Source organism: Aquarana catesbeiana, linkage group LG03, assembly GCF_042186555.1.
Source record: "Aquarana catesbeiana isolate 2022-GZ linkage group LG03, ASM4218655v1, whole genome shotgun sequence".
NCBI lineage: Eukaryota > Metazoa > Chordata > Amphibia > Anura > Ranidae > Aquarana > Aquarana catesbeiana.
The window spans coordinates 374,712,164-374,727,689 of NC_133326.1; the positions used below are offsets into that span (position 1 = coordinate 374,712,164).

Below are 15,526 nucleotides of genomic sequence, written 5' to 3' on the forward strand. Positions count from 1 at the left end.
CCAGCCCTAATATAGATATATAGAGAGAGAGAGAGAAGACTGGATGAGTGGTATAGCTTTGGATGGGTGGTATGACCTTACGAGAGAATTCTCCTTTGCTGGAGCAATTTTCCTTCTACATCACAGCGCTCTCAACACCGTAGATGGGGTTATAAAGATCAAGTCGTCTGTTGTTTGTTGTTGGTCTTGAAGACCCAATAGTTAATCCTGGTGTGCAGCTTCTCTCTTTATTATGGTCCATGACTGGGCTCTCCCGACGGTCCACCTATGTGCAGGATCCTTTGCTATGATGCAGCACTTAGCGGTGTTACTGCTCATAGTATGGATGCTCGGAGGGGCAATGCAGCTGTGTGATGTGCGAGCTGGATCCAGGAAGCAGACTTGGTCTTCTAAGGCTCTGAGGAAGAGGAAAACCCTTGAAACGCATTAGCCGATCACTTAATTTTTACCCCTTGTATGGGCATCATTTTATACTATTCTATCAAGTGTTATCATAGTTACATAGTTAGTAAGGTTGAATAAAGACACCAGTCCATCCAGTTCAACCTGAGTGAGTGTGGGTGCATGTCTACAATTATCCCTATTCATTTAAGGTACCCATATAGCGCTGTCAATTTACGCAGCACTCCACACATACATTGCACACTCACATTGGTCCCAACCCTCAAGGAGCCCACAATCCAAGGTCTCCAACTCGCATTCATATACTAGGGCCAATTTTGAAAAGAAGCAAATTTGGAGTGTGGGAGGAAACTGGAGTACCCGGAGGAAACCCACGCAGGCACAGGGAGAACATGCAAACTCCAGGCAGGTAGTGTTGTGGTTGGGATTCGAACCAGCGACCCTTTTTACTGCTAGGCGAGGGTGCTACCCACTACACCACTGTGCTGCCCTTATCATTACTATTGTTATGTATCCACATTCATGAATACGTAGTATTTCTTTTTGTATATAACATTTTGTTTAAAATAATCTTTCTTTCAAGGACTCATGCATCAGGCCACGCACCTTCCTTTTCTTTTCTTTTCCTTGCGTAGTACTTTGGACTTCCCCTAATCGGCTTAGGCAGCAGGGTATGCATGATCATTTTACATTTACATCACCAGGAAATACTACCACCTTCACTAAGGCCCCACCGCACAAGTGCAGGAGAGTATCTTTTTTGTTTATACCTTTAATTTTTTTTGGATTCTGCAGTTGTCACTGTGCATTAACAAGAAAAAACAAGAAAAATTGCACCTTGCAAAATCCTTCAGCTGTAAGCTGCAAAATACTGAGCTTTGCAAATATCCTCCTCTAACACAAACATATATAGATATATATATCTATATATGTCCCATGCTTTGCCTTCCTTTGAGAACATTTTCAATTATGGTATGATTTTTGTCCTGGGTCCACACTTGTGTTTGTACAGTGGTTTTGGACAGCCAATCTATTTCAATGGGCTGCCTAATGAGTGGCAGTTGCATGCATGTGCACCTTTCAATCTAAAACGCATCTCACCAAAACCTATAGTGCTTTATTACCTTGCTTTTTTGCCCACTGCAACGGACGTGTGATAGCAAGGTACGTTTGGGTGCTATTAGGAATGAATGGCACTGTAGCATGCCTGCAAGAAAGACACATTATCAAGCACTGTGGGAATGTGCGTGACTGCCAGGTGTGAGCAGGGGACTTTATTTCAAAGATTGCGAGGTTTACAAATGCTATTTAAAAACAACCCACAGTCACCTTATACAAAGGGGTCTTCAAAAAGTTTCTGCACTTTTTTATATTTTAATAGAGTTTAAAGGAGCTTTCATGGGTAATTTAGGTAAAAGCAGACACCTTGAGCATGGCTTGTGCTTAGCTGAAAGCCTTACCAAAAAAAAGAAGAGAAGAATAGACAAAACCTAAAGAAGAAACACATAAAACCTAAAAAAAAAGTGTGGAAAAATACATGACATTAAAAAATGCTTAGCTGTTATTCTTTGCTATACCGAAAGTCCGTTATACAAAATTTGCTGAACCTAGGAATGGGTGGACTTTTTTTTTAACTGCTTGAGCCCTGGGCTAATTCTGACATTTCTGCCATACATGTAAAAGTCTGCTTTTTTTTTGGTAGGAAATTACTTAGAACTTTCAAACAAATATGTGGTTTTTTTTTAAGCTGAGGCCCTAAAGAATTAGCGATTTTAATGTCACACGATATTTGCTCAGCAGTTTTTCAAACACAGATTTTTGGGAAAAAGTGCACCTTAAATTGATATTAGTGAACACAAACACCATCTAATACTCAATTTTCTGGTAAAATATAAAAGATGAGATGCCGAGTAAATAGGTACCAAGGGTGTTACGCTTTTAAAGTGTGCACACCTGTGGAACAGCAACAAACTACAGTACTCAAAAATATTCATAGGCAACACTTTGAAATCCTCATCTCTTATGGTTTCTGAGATCACAAAGGGAAAGGAACAACATAAGTTCCTTTCACTGTGTGTACAGCATCAGATACAGTCGGTCACATCTTTACGGGGCTCCTCGATGAGACAGGAGAGCCCAGTAAAGGTGACGACAGGAAGAGGACCCATTCTGCCACCTGTAAAAGTTATCCAGTAGCTGTATAGTCGCTCAGGTCACTTTTACTAGAAAAATAATTGGCGGCTAAAAAATTTTATATACCGGGATCATGACTGTAACTGCAGTCGTGATCCTGGTAGACCCTCTTCAACCTGATGTTGTATATATATGACCTACGGCGGAAAATGGTTAAATATCAAAATTTCTAGACAGCCTGCACATCTGACCTCCTGCAGCTCTTGGGTGTTACTGAGACCCACAATCACCTGGTTGCTGCCTGTAGTAGATTTTGGTAATGCATCTTATATATGGAGTGTTGTAAGTTATATAAACAGCATAGTTAGGATAATTGCACCAGTTCTTTTTCTTTGCCTTTTTTTAACACATAGAATGGTGAGGTAATAGATGGACTCTTTAAGAGCTGTGTACCTACATTACTTTGAAAAACAAATTAATTCACTATAGATTACTGGTAAATTAGAAGCATCGATTGACAGGACACTGTACAGAATTGCTGATCCTTAGGGATAAATTTAACCAGAGCAGCAACTGCATTGCTATCCATCCCCAGGCTGCAGAAAATTTTGCGACCTACAGCATTAATATAACCGAGAACTTCTGCTTCAGTAAGGAGTGACTTAGTTCGGAAGCAGGTGCTTTACACCAAAATGAACATCTTTATTTTAGTAACTGCTGTTTGTTGTTTTTATGTGTTGATGCATATTATTTGACATGCTTAAATGTTCTGCAGTGTATTCTCGTTTGTTAGACTTATTGGGGTTTATTTACTAAAGGCAAATCCACTTGGAAGTACAGTTGCTGTAGATCTGAGTGGGACACGCAAGGAAAATTAAAAACAACATTTTTGTTTGTACATGATTAGATGATAGAAATCAGCAGAGTTTCCCCTCATTTCAGATCTTCCCCTCAGATCTACAGTGACTGCACTTCCAAGTGCATTTGTAGTACAAAGTGGATTTGCCTTTAGTAAATCAACCCCACTATGTGCTTGTCTTGGTCTGAAGATTTCATCACCAATATATCATTTTGTAATGCACTTAATTTAATATTTAATGCATACACACTGCTGTTCATAAACTTACGTTTAGCAGTTTTTGGTGTTTTTTTTTTTTTTTTGCCAAAGTTCCTGAACTCAACTCAATAAAAGCCTATGGGGTCGATTTACTAAAACTGGAGAGTGCAAATTCAGGTGCACCTATGTATAGAAACCAATAAGCTTCCAGTTTTTTTGTTTTTTTTTTGTCAACGCTTAATTGAACAAGCTGAAGTTAGAACCTGATTTACTAAAACTGGAGAGTGCAAAATCTGGTGCAGCTCCATATGGTAGTCAATCAACCCCTATGTGCCATGCACACATAGGCTTTTACCAGAGATTAGGGGCAGCAAAATTTAGAGGCAGTAAAGTGCTCTACTCATGAATGCAAAAGAATCGCATTTAGGAGAGGAGTGTTGTTACAGAAACACGTCAAACGCAGCAAAAACGTCCCTAAACACTAGACGCAATGAATGAAAATTCTGGCCAATGAAATAACTAAATGCCCAAATACTGCTAAACTCGCCTAAACTGGTTTGAAAAAATGCAGCTTAGATATGTTTATAACTCTGATTTTCTCCTGTCAGGAGAAACAGCATCTGAAATAAACCAGTGTGTATAAGGCCTTAATTAGGTTCATATTTAAAAGTTTATTTTGTAGGATAAATTGGTTTAATAGTCACCAATTCTAGTGTATTTCTGAAAATCAGTTATTTGTTTGGATAGCATGAGAAATGGTTGAAACCTCTGACGGGTTTTTTATCACTGTATATGTCCCCCTTGGGAAATGTTATAACTAAATCTTGCCAGTGAGGACATACAAAAAATAGACAGCTCTTCTCCATTCTAATATCAAAAGTGTTTTATTGCAGTTGGTGTTTGGGGGAGATTTCCCTTGCTTTTTGTCCTGGTCACACAATGGGAAATAAGGGGAAATCTCCCCAACGGGAAGACTGATGGCAGTAAAACCTGGCTGTGGTTTCAACTTGTTCTCATTCTTCTCCAGACGATAACAATGTTTTGTCTAGAGTTCTGCTTTAATACTGTCAGCTCAAATGTTTAGAAAATACTAATTTCAGATTATGTGGCATGTTGCATCATAGGATAAGTAACTCTTCAGAGAGACATTGAACCTCTATTTAACGTGTGTCCTAATGAGTGATCTCAACTTCGGTTAAAGAGGACATAAACCCTGGCGGGTTTTACTTCCACTTTATTTCCCTGCAAAGGTAAAGCATAATGGGCTAGTATGCATTGCATACTAGCCCATTATGTGTCACTTACCTGAAACCGAAGCCTGCAATGTCTCCGTTGTCCCCATTACCAGCGAGCTTCCATCTTCACCCCTCTTCCTTTCAGGGCCACGAACTCCGGCTCTGTGACTGGCCGGAGTTGCATGACGTCACTCCCGCGAATGCGCGTGGAAGCTGACAGTCATGGCATGACCCCTATTAGAAACGGCACAATGTACCCTTTCTAAAGGCCACATGCGCCAATGACAGCGCTCGGCTTTTTCGGAAATATCTCCTAAACCGTGGAGGTTTAGGAGATATTTCAAGCACCTACAGGTAAGCCTTAATATATAGGCTTACCTGTAGGTAAAAGTGGTTGTACAGGGTGTACAACCACTAGTATAAGTGTGTATGTTGCATTAAAGTTTTCCCTCTGGGGAGCAGGATACTTTCCTATACCTTCCGATTTCTTGTTACTAACTGATGGATGTGGCATCAAGCCATGGTGCTAAAAATACTTAAAATACCATAAAATACTTATTTTATGGGTCCCATAGCTAGTAACTCAGATAGCATGTCAGTGTACAATAAAAGCAACATACAAGTGATGTGAATCCTGCCTAGCAAAAAGGGGATCGTGAGACATTATTTTCTCTCTGTAAGCCCTGTTGTACGTGTTTATTGAAATATCTGCTTAATGAGCTCTGCTTACAAACAAGAATCATCTTGCCCAGTTGGAGGTCTTGTCAGCTCAATTAGTAACAATCGTTTTTACAGTTAATGATCGTAAAATCATCTATAGTGTTAATGTCCACATAAAGTATGCTCATTGGAGCTTTTTTTTATGTTTTGAATACAGAACAGAAGACATCAAGTTTTTCTATTAACTACATTGAAGGACACAGTGTAGATCTTAATATCTGACCACTGGATTGTAGTAGCATCTTATTGACACTGGGACTTTTGGAGCTCACTACTCGGGAGTCTCTCTTCTTGTTGCTAGCATGTTTTTAGCACTAAAGATTCCTGTTTGCCTCCCTCCCCTCTTACCCTCGCGATTCAGGCCTCATTACCTTGGCCAATGTGCCTTATTATGAAACCCTATCCAGCTCTTTTCCTGGGTGGCTGGAGTCTACATCACACTACGGACCCACCTGCGGGGTGTGCACACTATAGTGAATGGCAATTGAGGCTGCAACTTTGTGACCACCATTTTTTTTACATGGTGATCGGTTTGTTTTGTAGTTCTCCTCCTCCTCCTCCTCCTCCTTACCTTGTCCTCCCACGAGTGTTAGTTACCTAGGTGATAGAACCGTGTTCCCATTTGCCAGCAAGAGATGATGAGTGTGAGGGGTGGAATGCAATGACGATGTCTCCTCAGAGCTGCCTCAGACACTTGCCCTGAACAGTGACTCTGGGGTTAGGACCCCTGCTAAAGAAGCCTGGGCCTCTAGCTGGGATGACTGCCTCCTATTTTTCATTCTCTTTGATCACATTTAGCCTGAGGTACACTTCCAGTGCAGTTTTTTTGTTTGCTACTCTTATTTTTCTGCTACCTGCCCCCTCCTGCTTTCCCTGTCCATATGGCGTAAGGTTTTTGGGCCTTGTTACAGCTTTTTCCTGTCCTTATACCAAAGGGGGTATCCTCCTCATCATTGTTCTGTAGGCTCTAATTTTCTACATCAAGCCCAAAAATTCTGTGTGTGATCCATTCCTTTCCCTCCTCAGGGGGATCTTCTGGGTTATGTGGTCAACATATTGGCATATTTATATGTTCTTTTGTTACCTTCACTTCAATGCCACCTCTGTTTTGTGTGAACATTCTGGTCTCCAATTTCCATGATGCACTGGACAGTTTTGTCTACAGGCACAAGATCCCCTGTTGGAGTAGCGGTTGCCTTAGTAGCTTCTTGGGATCAGTACCTGGAGAAATGTCTTTTCTCTTTGCAATCCTTTTTTTTTTTGTTCCATGAGCTCAAGAGTGCATTCTGGTGAGCCTCTTGGGTCCAGCTTGGTGCAGGTAACTGTGGTACTGTGATTTTTAAACTATGAGCAGACATGTCATGGGATCTCTCAGATGTTCTCAAGTTAAAATGTCTTTCAATGAACTTAAAGGAAGGGATTTTATGGCAAGTTAAAAAAAAAATCTAATTTTTATGCAGGCTGTAACTCCACTAGTGACATTCCTTCCTTCCTTCTTTCCTTCCTTCCTTCCTTCCTTCCTTCCTTCCTTCCTTCCTTCCTTCCTTCCTGATATCAGAACAAAAGGATAGGAAACTGGAGTTACCAGCACCAGGACATACATACAAAAATAAAGACCTGACAGATTTTAGAACTCTACTAAAATAGTGTTTTTGTTGAACTTCCTGTTCCATTGACTCCCTGTTACCAGAACAGGAAATGTTGGAAATTTGCCCAATTGGGACCCAAACAGCAGTAAAATGAAAATGCTGACGTAGGTTCTAAACATTTCACACTTTGTCAAAAATGGGGGGGGGGTGAGTTTTGACAGTAGTATAAAAGATAAGGAAAATGTTTACTAAAATATTTTTTTATATTCTTTTCCTACAGCACGCAAAACAAAGAAGAAGATAAAAGGTATACAGCAGTCTAACACAACAGCAGTTCGTGAGCTACCTGAAAGTTCAGTAAAGAGCATTGTCCCTGCCTCTGTAGCACAACTTACACCTACCCTGATCTCCTTATTGGAGGCCATTGAGCCAGAAGTATTGTACTCAGGGTACGACGGCACGTTGCCAGAGACTGCATGGCGTGTTATGTCTTCTCTGAACATGCTCGGGGGCCGCCAGGTGGTATCTGCGGTAAAATGGGCAAAGGCAATTCCAGGTAACCCTTTTTTTATAACTTAAAATGTTGTCTTTCAAATTGTTTGTAAATTTTGGTATATTATAAAACTAAATTGAATGGTAGCTTTGGTTATCACACAAAAGCATACAAATTAATAACTTGTTTTACCTTTCACATAAGCTTTGGTAGAACTATGAAAATCTTCTAAAACTGCATAATAATATGTCATCTGCATAAATAAGGCATGGTTTCTTTATTGAACGATGGGCCTCTTCACCTCTGTACAGTTATTGAGTTTACCTTGGAAATAAAAATGTACTCTAGCAGCTCAATGCACAGTTGGAAAACGTTTCTAATTCTGTTCACCAATTTTTTGATCCAGGTAGCCCCTGGCAAACAGCGCAGCCAGGGCCCTGATTTGCAGTTTAGTTGGGCTCTTTCATTGGACAGGTCCTAGCACCACAAGTAAGTGAGACTCATGCTCCAAACTGAGGGCTCTATAGCCAAGTGAAAGTAAGCTTCGATGAGGCACTGAGAATCATTGTCTATATTTTGATTTTTGATTGTTTTTGTTTTTTGATCAGCACATTCACATTGTGAGAATGTGGGACATGTTTGCTGAATGTGGGACATGTTTGCTTTACGGTAGTACAGCTTGGTCAAGGACACACCAGCAGCCTTCTGATTGGACAGAGAAGGAGTAATAGCAACTACACACTGGTGAGATTATCCCTGTGCTCTCACACAATATTATGTGTCCAAGCAGTAGAACGCTCAAGGCTCATTCATATTTGTGCTGCCCTCTGAACAGTGATCCACGTTTGTATCACTTTTCAGGGGACAATTGACAGGTGGCTAGGAGGTGTGATGTTGCATCTTCACCACATGATTTAACCGTGTAAATGCCACACTACTTCACCAAAATTGCATTCAGTCACAAGGCAGTTGTGGCATGGTCCCATAGACTTAAATTGGTCACATTCAGCAGTGGTAATGCCCACTGAAAGTCACATAGGCTTTTCTCACGACCAGGAAGCTTAGCATTGCAGCTGTAGTGTGTGTGCAGCCGTAAGCAGCTGGATGTCCATGTTCAGGCAGACAAACCGAGGGTAGTAAAATCACTGCTCAACCGGCTTGTTTTACCTCCTCCTGGCCACTTGTGTGAACGAGGCCTTATAGACTCCCAGTGCTGACACTCTGTTTCCCAGTCTGCATGCTGCTTTACAAAAGTATTAAAGGAAAATCGCATAAAGATGGAATTCAGGCATGTGTTGTATTTAAAGCGTACACAAACTTTAAGGGCTAGTTTACACTAGCGTTACTCTCTGATCAGCAATCTGCTTTTGGATTTCTCTTCAAAAGCATTTGATCGTTGTAATGCCTCCACATCGCTTGTGTTAAAACCTTAAACCTGCACTAGAGTGCAGTAACTTTGTGTACTGCACTTGGCTACGGGGTGCCCCCTTTCAGTTGAATGGATCATGACAGCTGGAATAATTTATGCTGCGGCATAAGGAGGAGCGGAGGATGGCTGTAATAACGCAGCTCAGCCATGTGTTCTTCCCCCCAACACTAGTGTAGATAAGGCCTTACCATAAACTTCTCTTATTTTTTTCATTTTGATCTGCTAAAGTGTTTTTGTTATATTTATTTGATAAGCCCAAAAAATACCTGTTGATTTTGCCAAGAATCTTGTGAGTTGATCCTGTGCTTTCTACCTGTGCACAAGGAGGGGTTATGGAGATGAGGAAGTGAAGCACAAGCAGAGGGCTGTGGCTGTGTGTGCATGAGATTTTTAGTGTCATGTCAAAGAGGAAGGAAAGAACATACTATATTTCTGGCACATCATTAGTAATCGTTATTTTTCTGCACTTGCAATGAGTTTAACCACTTACGGACTGCCCGCTGTCGATATATACATCGATCCTTTGACGTTGAATACTGTTGTTATTGCAGCAGATAGCTGCCATAACCCCAGTATTTTTTTAAACGGTGGGCGGTTCACTTTCGGATAAAAGTGGTCACTGTTATCGGTAGCGGGAGTGGTGCCCGCCCCCTCCCGCCACTCCCCGGTGGTCTCCACTGCTTACCGGAACAGTCGTTAGTGGCGGAGACAATCAGGTCCTTTCCTCTGCGAAGCATGTAGTCGAGTGAGGGAATGATGGCCCCCACTCGATGACGGATGGATGACACTTCCGCCCAATGGTCTTAAAGGGGAAATTTTTTTTTATTGAAACATTTTATTGCATTTAAGTGTAAATGTTAGATCTGAGGTCTTTTTGACCCCAGACCTCACATTAAAGAGGTCCTGTCCTCTGTCATGCTTTTTTTCTATTACAAGGGATGTTTACATTCCTTGTAATAGGAATAAAAGTGACCCAGCATTTTTTTCTAAAATGGACAGCGTAAAAATAAAAAATAAGTAAAATAAATAAGAAAAAAAATTAAAGCGCCCCGTCCCGCCGAGCTTGCGCGCAGAAGCGAACGCATACGTAAGGCGCACCCACATATTAAAGCGGTGTTCAAACCACAAATGTGACGTATTGCCGCGATCGTGCAATAATATCTAGCACTAGGCCTCCTCTGTAACTTAAAACTGGTAACCTGTAGAAATCTTTAAACGTCTCAGATGGAGATTTTTAAGTGCCAAAGTTTGTCCCTATTCCACGAGTGGGCGCAATTTTGAAGCATGACATGTTGGGTATCAATTTACTCGGCGTAACATTATCTTTCACAATATAGAAAAAACTTGGGCTAACTTTACTGTTTTATTATTTTTTTAATTCAAAAATTGTAGTTTTTTCAAAAAAATTGCGTTTGTATTGACTTAAACTTTAAAAATGCTTTAATGATTTTATCAATCCACAATTATTGATGATGTATGAGGTTGTTGATCTTCTGTGCCATAGTGGGCAGCCTCAGTAATTTCTGACTTATTTATTCAAAAAGGGACAGTTGGTGTTCAAAAGCACCAGACTACTGACAAGAGGTTTTTTTCCATCAGGGCAACCTTGTTACTACTGTGGTATCTAGATGCACAATGGAAGTCCTGATCAGCATCTGTAGTATGTACAGTATGTAACTGCTTTGTTTATGGGCAAACAATACACCTTATACACCGATATATAACATTATGACCATTGACTGATAGCGTGAATAACATGATTATCTCATTCCAATGGCATCTGAAAGTGGGAGGGATATATTAGGCATCAAATAAATATCTTGTTCCTGAAGCTGATGTGTTGAAAGCAGAAAAAATGGACAAGTTTGAGGCTGAGTCCACACTAGAGCACATAGCGGCTCACAGCAGGGCATCCGGTGCATCTCCATTCATCAGTTCAGGTCGGATTACAGCCCAAATTTATGGCTGAATTCAGACTTGAAACGGACCAAAAGACGCACAGGACTCCTGTGCAAATTGCACCGGAGCTGCTCCAGTGATGTGTGGACTGGCTCCATAGAGAGACGCTCACAATCTTCTGCTATGCGAATTGGATGCAGGGAAAGCTGCATCCAATTCCCAATAGTTTGAACCCAGCTTAAGGATTTGAGCAACTTGGACAAGGGCCAAATTGTAATGGCTAGAGGACTGAGTCAGAGAGATCTCTGAAACTTCAGTGCTGGTGGGATGTTCCCGGTCTGCAGTGATCAGGACCTACCAAAAATGGTCCAAGGAAGGAAAACTGTTGAACCGGTGACAGGTTCATAGGTGGCCATTGCTCATTGATGCACATGGGGAGCAAATGCTGACTCCTGTAGTCCACTCAATGAAAAGAGCTACTGTAGCTCAAATTGCTAAAAAGTTCATGCTGGTTCAGATAAAAAGGTGTCAGAACACATAGTGCATTTGTTGCGCATGGGGAAGCATAACCGCAGACAGGTCAGGGTGCCCATGCTGACCCGTGTCCACAGCCAAAAGCCTCTACAGTGGACAGGTAAGTATCAGACCTGTATTACACGAACAGTGGAAGAAGGTAGCCTGGTCTGATGAATTCAAGAATGGTTTAAGGAACACAAAAATTAGTTTTAGGTTTTGACTTGGCCTCCACAGTCTTCAGATCTCAATCTAGTTGATCGTCTGTGGGATGTGCTGGAAAAACAAGTCTGATCCATGGAGGCCCCACCTCACAACTGGTATCAGATCAGTTATTACTGATTTGTCTGTCTGTCTGGTGTCTTATTTTAAAGGAAGACTTTTGGCAATCCCAAAATAAAAATAACAATACGTTACAATACACAGGCTTCTTTAATAGGTTATATTCAGCTATCTTCAGGTGATTTGACACTGGCAAAAGGAGGCTGCAGGGACATTCCCTATATAACCCCTTTTACTCCCAGCCAGCCTAGTTTTTCGCTTGTTGCCTTAGGTCTTCAACTTCTGGATTTAGGAATGGTTCCTTCCGTCCCTCTCAGTTTTCTACATGTTCCCATTTTTTCGGCTCATCTACATTTTGCAGTGGGAATAAACATTACCAATTTGTCCCCCTTCCCTTTGTCCTGTCCATGCCCACCTGGGTTTTCACAAGGATGCTTTCCCAGGTTCTGACTACTGAATTTTCAAAATATTCATATTCTGGGGTACCTGGATGATCCCCTGTTAAAGTACCAGCCCTCCCTGTCCCTGCTGGTTATCAGATGGTACAGCAGGCTCTGTAGAGCTGTACCTCCAGAAGTTATCACAGGACCCATCTTACAGATTGAAATATTTGGATTTGATACTGGACCCATCCTTTTCCAGAATTTTTCTGCCTCAGGACAAACTTCTGTCTCATTCCATGTCCCTCTGGGGTTTTGAGTCTTATGGTGGCCTCCTTTAAAGGATAAGTTCACCTTTTAACAAAAAATAATAAATGCACAATTTTTTGCAGCTAAAAAAATGTGCAGTTACTATTTTTTTGTTTTAGGAATCCTGGAATGCATTGCACCAGTGATCAGCAAATCGCTGATGCTGTGCAGGCCTCCTGCAGACTGTCGGTGTAAGCTGTCTGCCCATACATCTTAAGTCACAAAGGCTGTTGCAGTCCATTCATTCCCAGAACACTGGGAATGAATGACGCGGGCGGGCAGAGCCCCACACAGCTGCATTTTCTTTAGGGAAGATCCCACTCTGGCTGTTAAAATGGGGCATTAAGGGGGTGCGGGGAGTGGTACATTTGTAACATGTTACATGTTATACCCTGAATATGGATAAAACATGATAAAAAAGGTGAACTTATCCTTTAAGGCAGTGTCATAACCCCAGTAAAATTCAACATTCTGGCCTTATGGTACAATCAGACTCAACACTTGTACCATCATATTCATTTGATCCAGAGGGCTAGACTTTTCCTAGCGTGGTGTATTTACAACCCGGCTGGAGTTAGGGCAGCTCTTTCCTTCACAGTCACGGAATGTACTCACAGCAGCAGAGGTCAATCTGTTGGGCTGGGAAGCAGTGCTGAAAATCTTGTTGGTGCAGGGGATTTGGTCATCAGAAGATCAATTTTCAAATAATAATCTGGAAGTCATGGTGATTGGGTTTTCCCTACAATCCTGGACTCTTGTATTATGAGGACACCTGACTAGAATCCAGTCAGATGTTGCCGTGGCCTAGATCGTTTACAGAGGAGGCACCAGGGGTCATGCCCCTCTAAGAGAAGGAGACTCAATATTCTTATGGACAGAACTTCATTTTCCAGCCCTGTCCACTGTCCACATCCCAGGTGTGTAGAGATGTAAAATTTCCGGAAATGTTGTAGCTCGGAAAAAACCCGTTTTTGTTCCGTTTTTTTTTGGGGGGGGGGGGGAATTTTTGGAAAAATTGAAAAAAATGCTACATTAGCACTTTTTTGTCTTTTTAAGATTGAAAGTCATTCTGTTACAGAATCACATTATTCTTTTCAGAAGAACTTGTAATGTGAAAATGCCTCCATATGCTAGATGTTGGTCTCTGGTAGGGAATAAAAACAAGAAAAAATGACTACTTTGCAAGAAGACACTAATCTATGGTTGTGTGTGGGGGTGGGGAAGAACCAGATTACTGGTAATTAAATTATTTTTTTTTTACAAATCTTTTATTTAATCAAAGGGAGCGGTCCATGGACCCTTGACATAAAATAAACATTGTATCAATGTGTACAGAACTTACAAGAAGCAATACAGGGAAAAAGAAAGAAAATAGGTGGTAAGACATCAATTTGTCTAACTCTTAACATGAACGACATTGTTCAGTACAGTACTCCCATGCGACCGTCTCCTCTCATTTTTATTTACTAACAATAAGCAAGTGCAACTGTGAAATCACAGAGCACGAGAGAAGAGAGGAGAAGCAGAATAAAGGAACTAGAAAAGTAGGAATTAGAGTAGGTAGAAGGAAAGCGGCAGTTAGGATGAAGGGGAAGGGGAAGGGGGGGGAGGGAGGGGGAAGGGAAGGCAAAAGCTGTGGGGAAGGGGGTTCAGATCTCTAGAGCCTTATTGTCGGACTATTACTTTTTAGTCTGTGATCAAGCTTCCAAATAAATTGCGACCCTCCTCAGAATAGACAAACATGTTCCAAAGTGACCACGTCTTGGAATATCGTTCTTGTTGGTACCGTGCTGTTAGGATTAGGTCTTCACATTTTTTGATTTGTTCTACTTTCCTGAGCCACATCCCGATAGTCGGAGATTGTGGGGTTTTGCATTTTAGTGGAATGCATGATTTGCCCGCGTCAAGGAGGTGACGAATAATTGATTTTTTGTAGGATCTCGCCGGGGCGGCCGAGATGTGGAGGAGGAAGAAGGCAGGGTCATCTGGAATTTGCCGATAAAATTTCTGAGTAATCTTTTTGACCTCTGACCAAAATTGTGCTATGATAGTTGTTGTCCAAAAGACGTGTAGTAGTGTACCCCATTCCTCCAGCATCTATCCGAAGTTGCTGGGAAAATTTTGTTTAATCTCGCTGGTGTTCTATACCATCTGGTTAAAATTTTAAAATTGGTTTCCTGCGTTTTTGTACAGATTGACAATTTTAATGTGAAATGGAGGATGCATTGTTTTTGTTGTGGACTAAATGTACGGTTCAAGTCACGTTCCCAGTCAGTTAAGCAACTTAGTAAGTGGGAGTCCGGGTGAGTGATCAGAAGGTTGTACATGCTCGAGAGCGTGTGGAAGTGCTCCTTCCATTGAGAATATTTCCTCTAAGGTGGTGAGAGGTTGTTCAAAATTGCTTGGGGGGGGGAGCCCTAAGGAGGTAATTTAAATTATTATTTACACAAAAGTTTATAAAGATAAACTAATGTAGCTAAATGATTCAGTTTTCTGGATTCAGAATCAGATAAATGTAAACTTTTACTTTACCTTTTTTAATTAAGTATATACTTTCAGGTCCTTTTTGTTGCTCTGTATTTTCTTCCAATGCTTTTGAGGCCTAGTGAAAAGGACAGAACAAACCAAACACACCCACTAACATGCAAAAGCAAAACTGAAACCCTTTTCTTGTTACAATAGCAGCACAGCACCTCCTAAAGGAAGAAATGCTTACTGTTCTTGCATTGGAGGGTTCAGTTTGTTACCTAGGACTTGCTTGTCCTCACTCAGTGCACAGAAATGAGAATAATCTGATATCATACATTTTTTTTAGAAATGATTTGGAAAATATTTGAACACCCCGTCTTAAAATATTTTATTCACCATGTTAAAATAAAATATTCCACAATTTTTTTTTTCTTTTTTCAATTTTTCCAATTTTTGGGGAAAAAACAAAAAAAGCCTTCAGGAAAAAAAAATGTTTTTTTTCCGAATTTTTCAGATTTTTTTCCGGGCCTTCACATCTCTACAGGTGTGGAAATTTGGCAGGCAGGCTTCAACATTTTGATCCGGAATAATGGGCTCTCCATCCAAAGACCTTTCA

At 41.0% G+C, this 15,526-nt stretch overlaps 1 protein-coding gene across 1 annotated transcript in view; it reads left to right on the plus strand.

Annotated features, from left to right (window-relative positions):
- The window catches only part of NR3C1 (nuclear receptor subfamily 3 group C member 1), a 274,894-nt gene that overhangs the window by 208,549 nt on the left and 50,819 nt on the right, over positions 1-15,526 (plus strand). Inside the window, exon 5 of the mRNA XM_073620637.1 lies at positions 7,417-7,692. Within this exon, the coding sequence (XP_073476738.1) occupies positions 7,417-7,692 (276 nt within the window). The remainder of the gene's footprint in view (positions 1-7,416; positions 7,693-15,526) is intronic.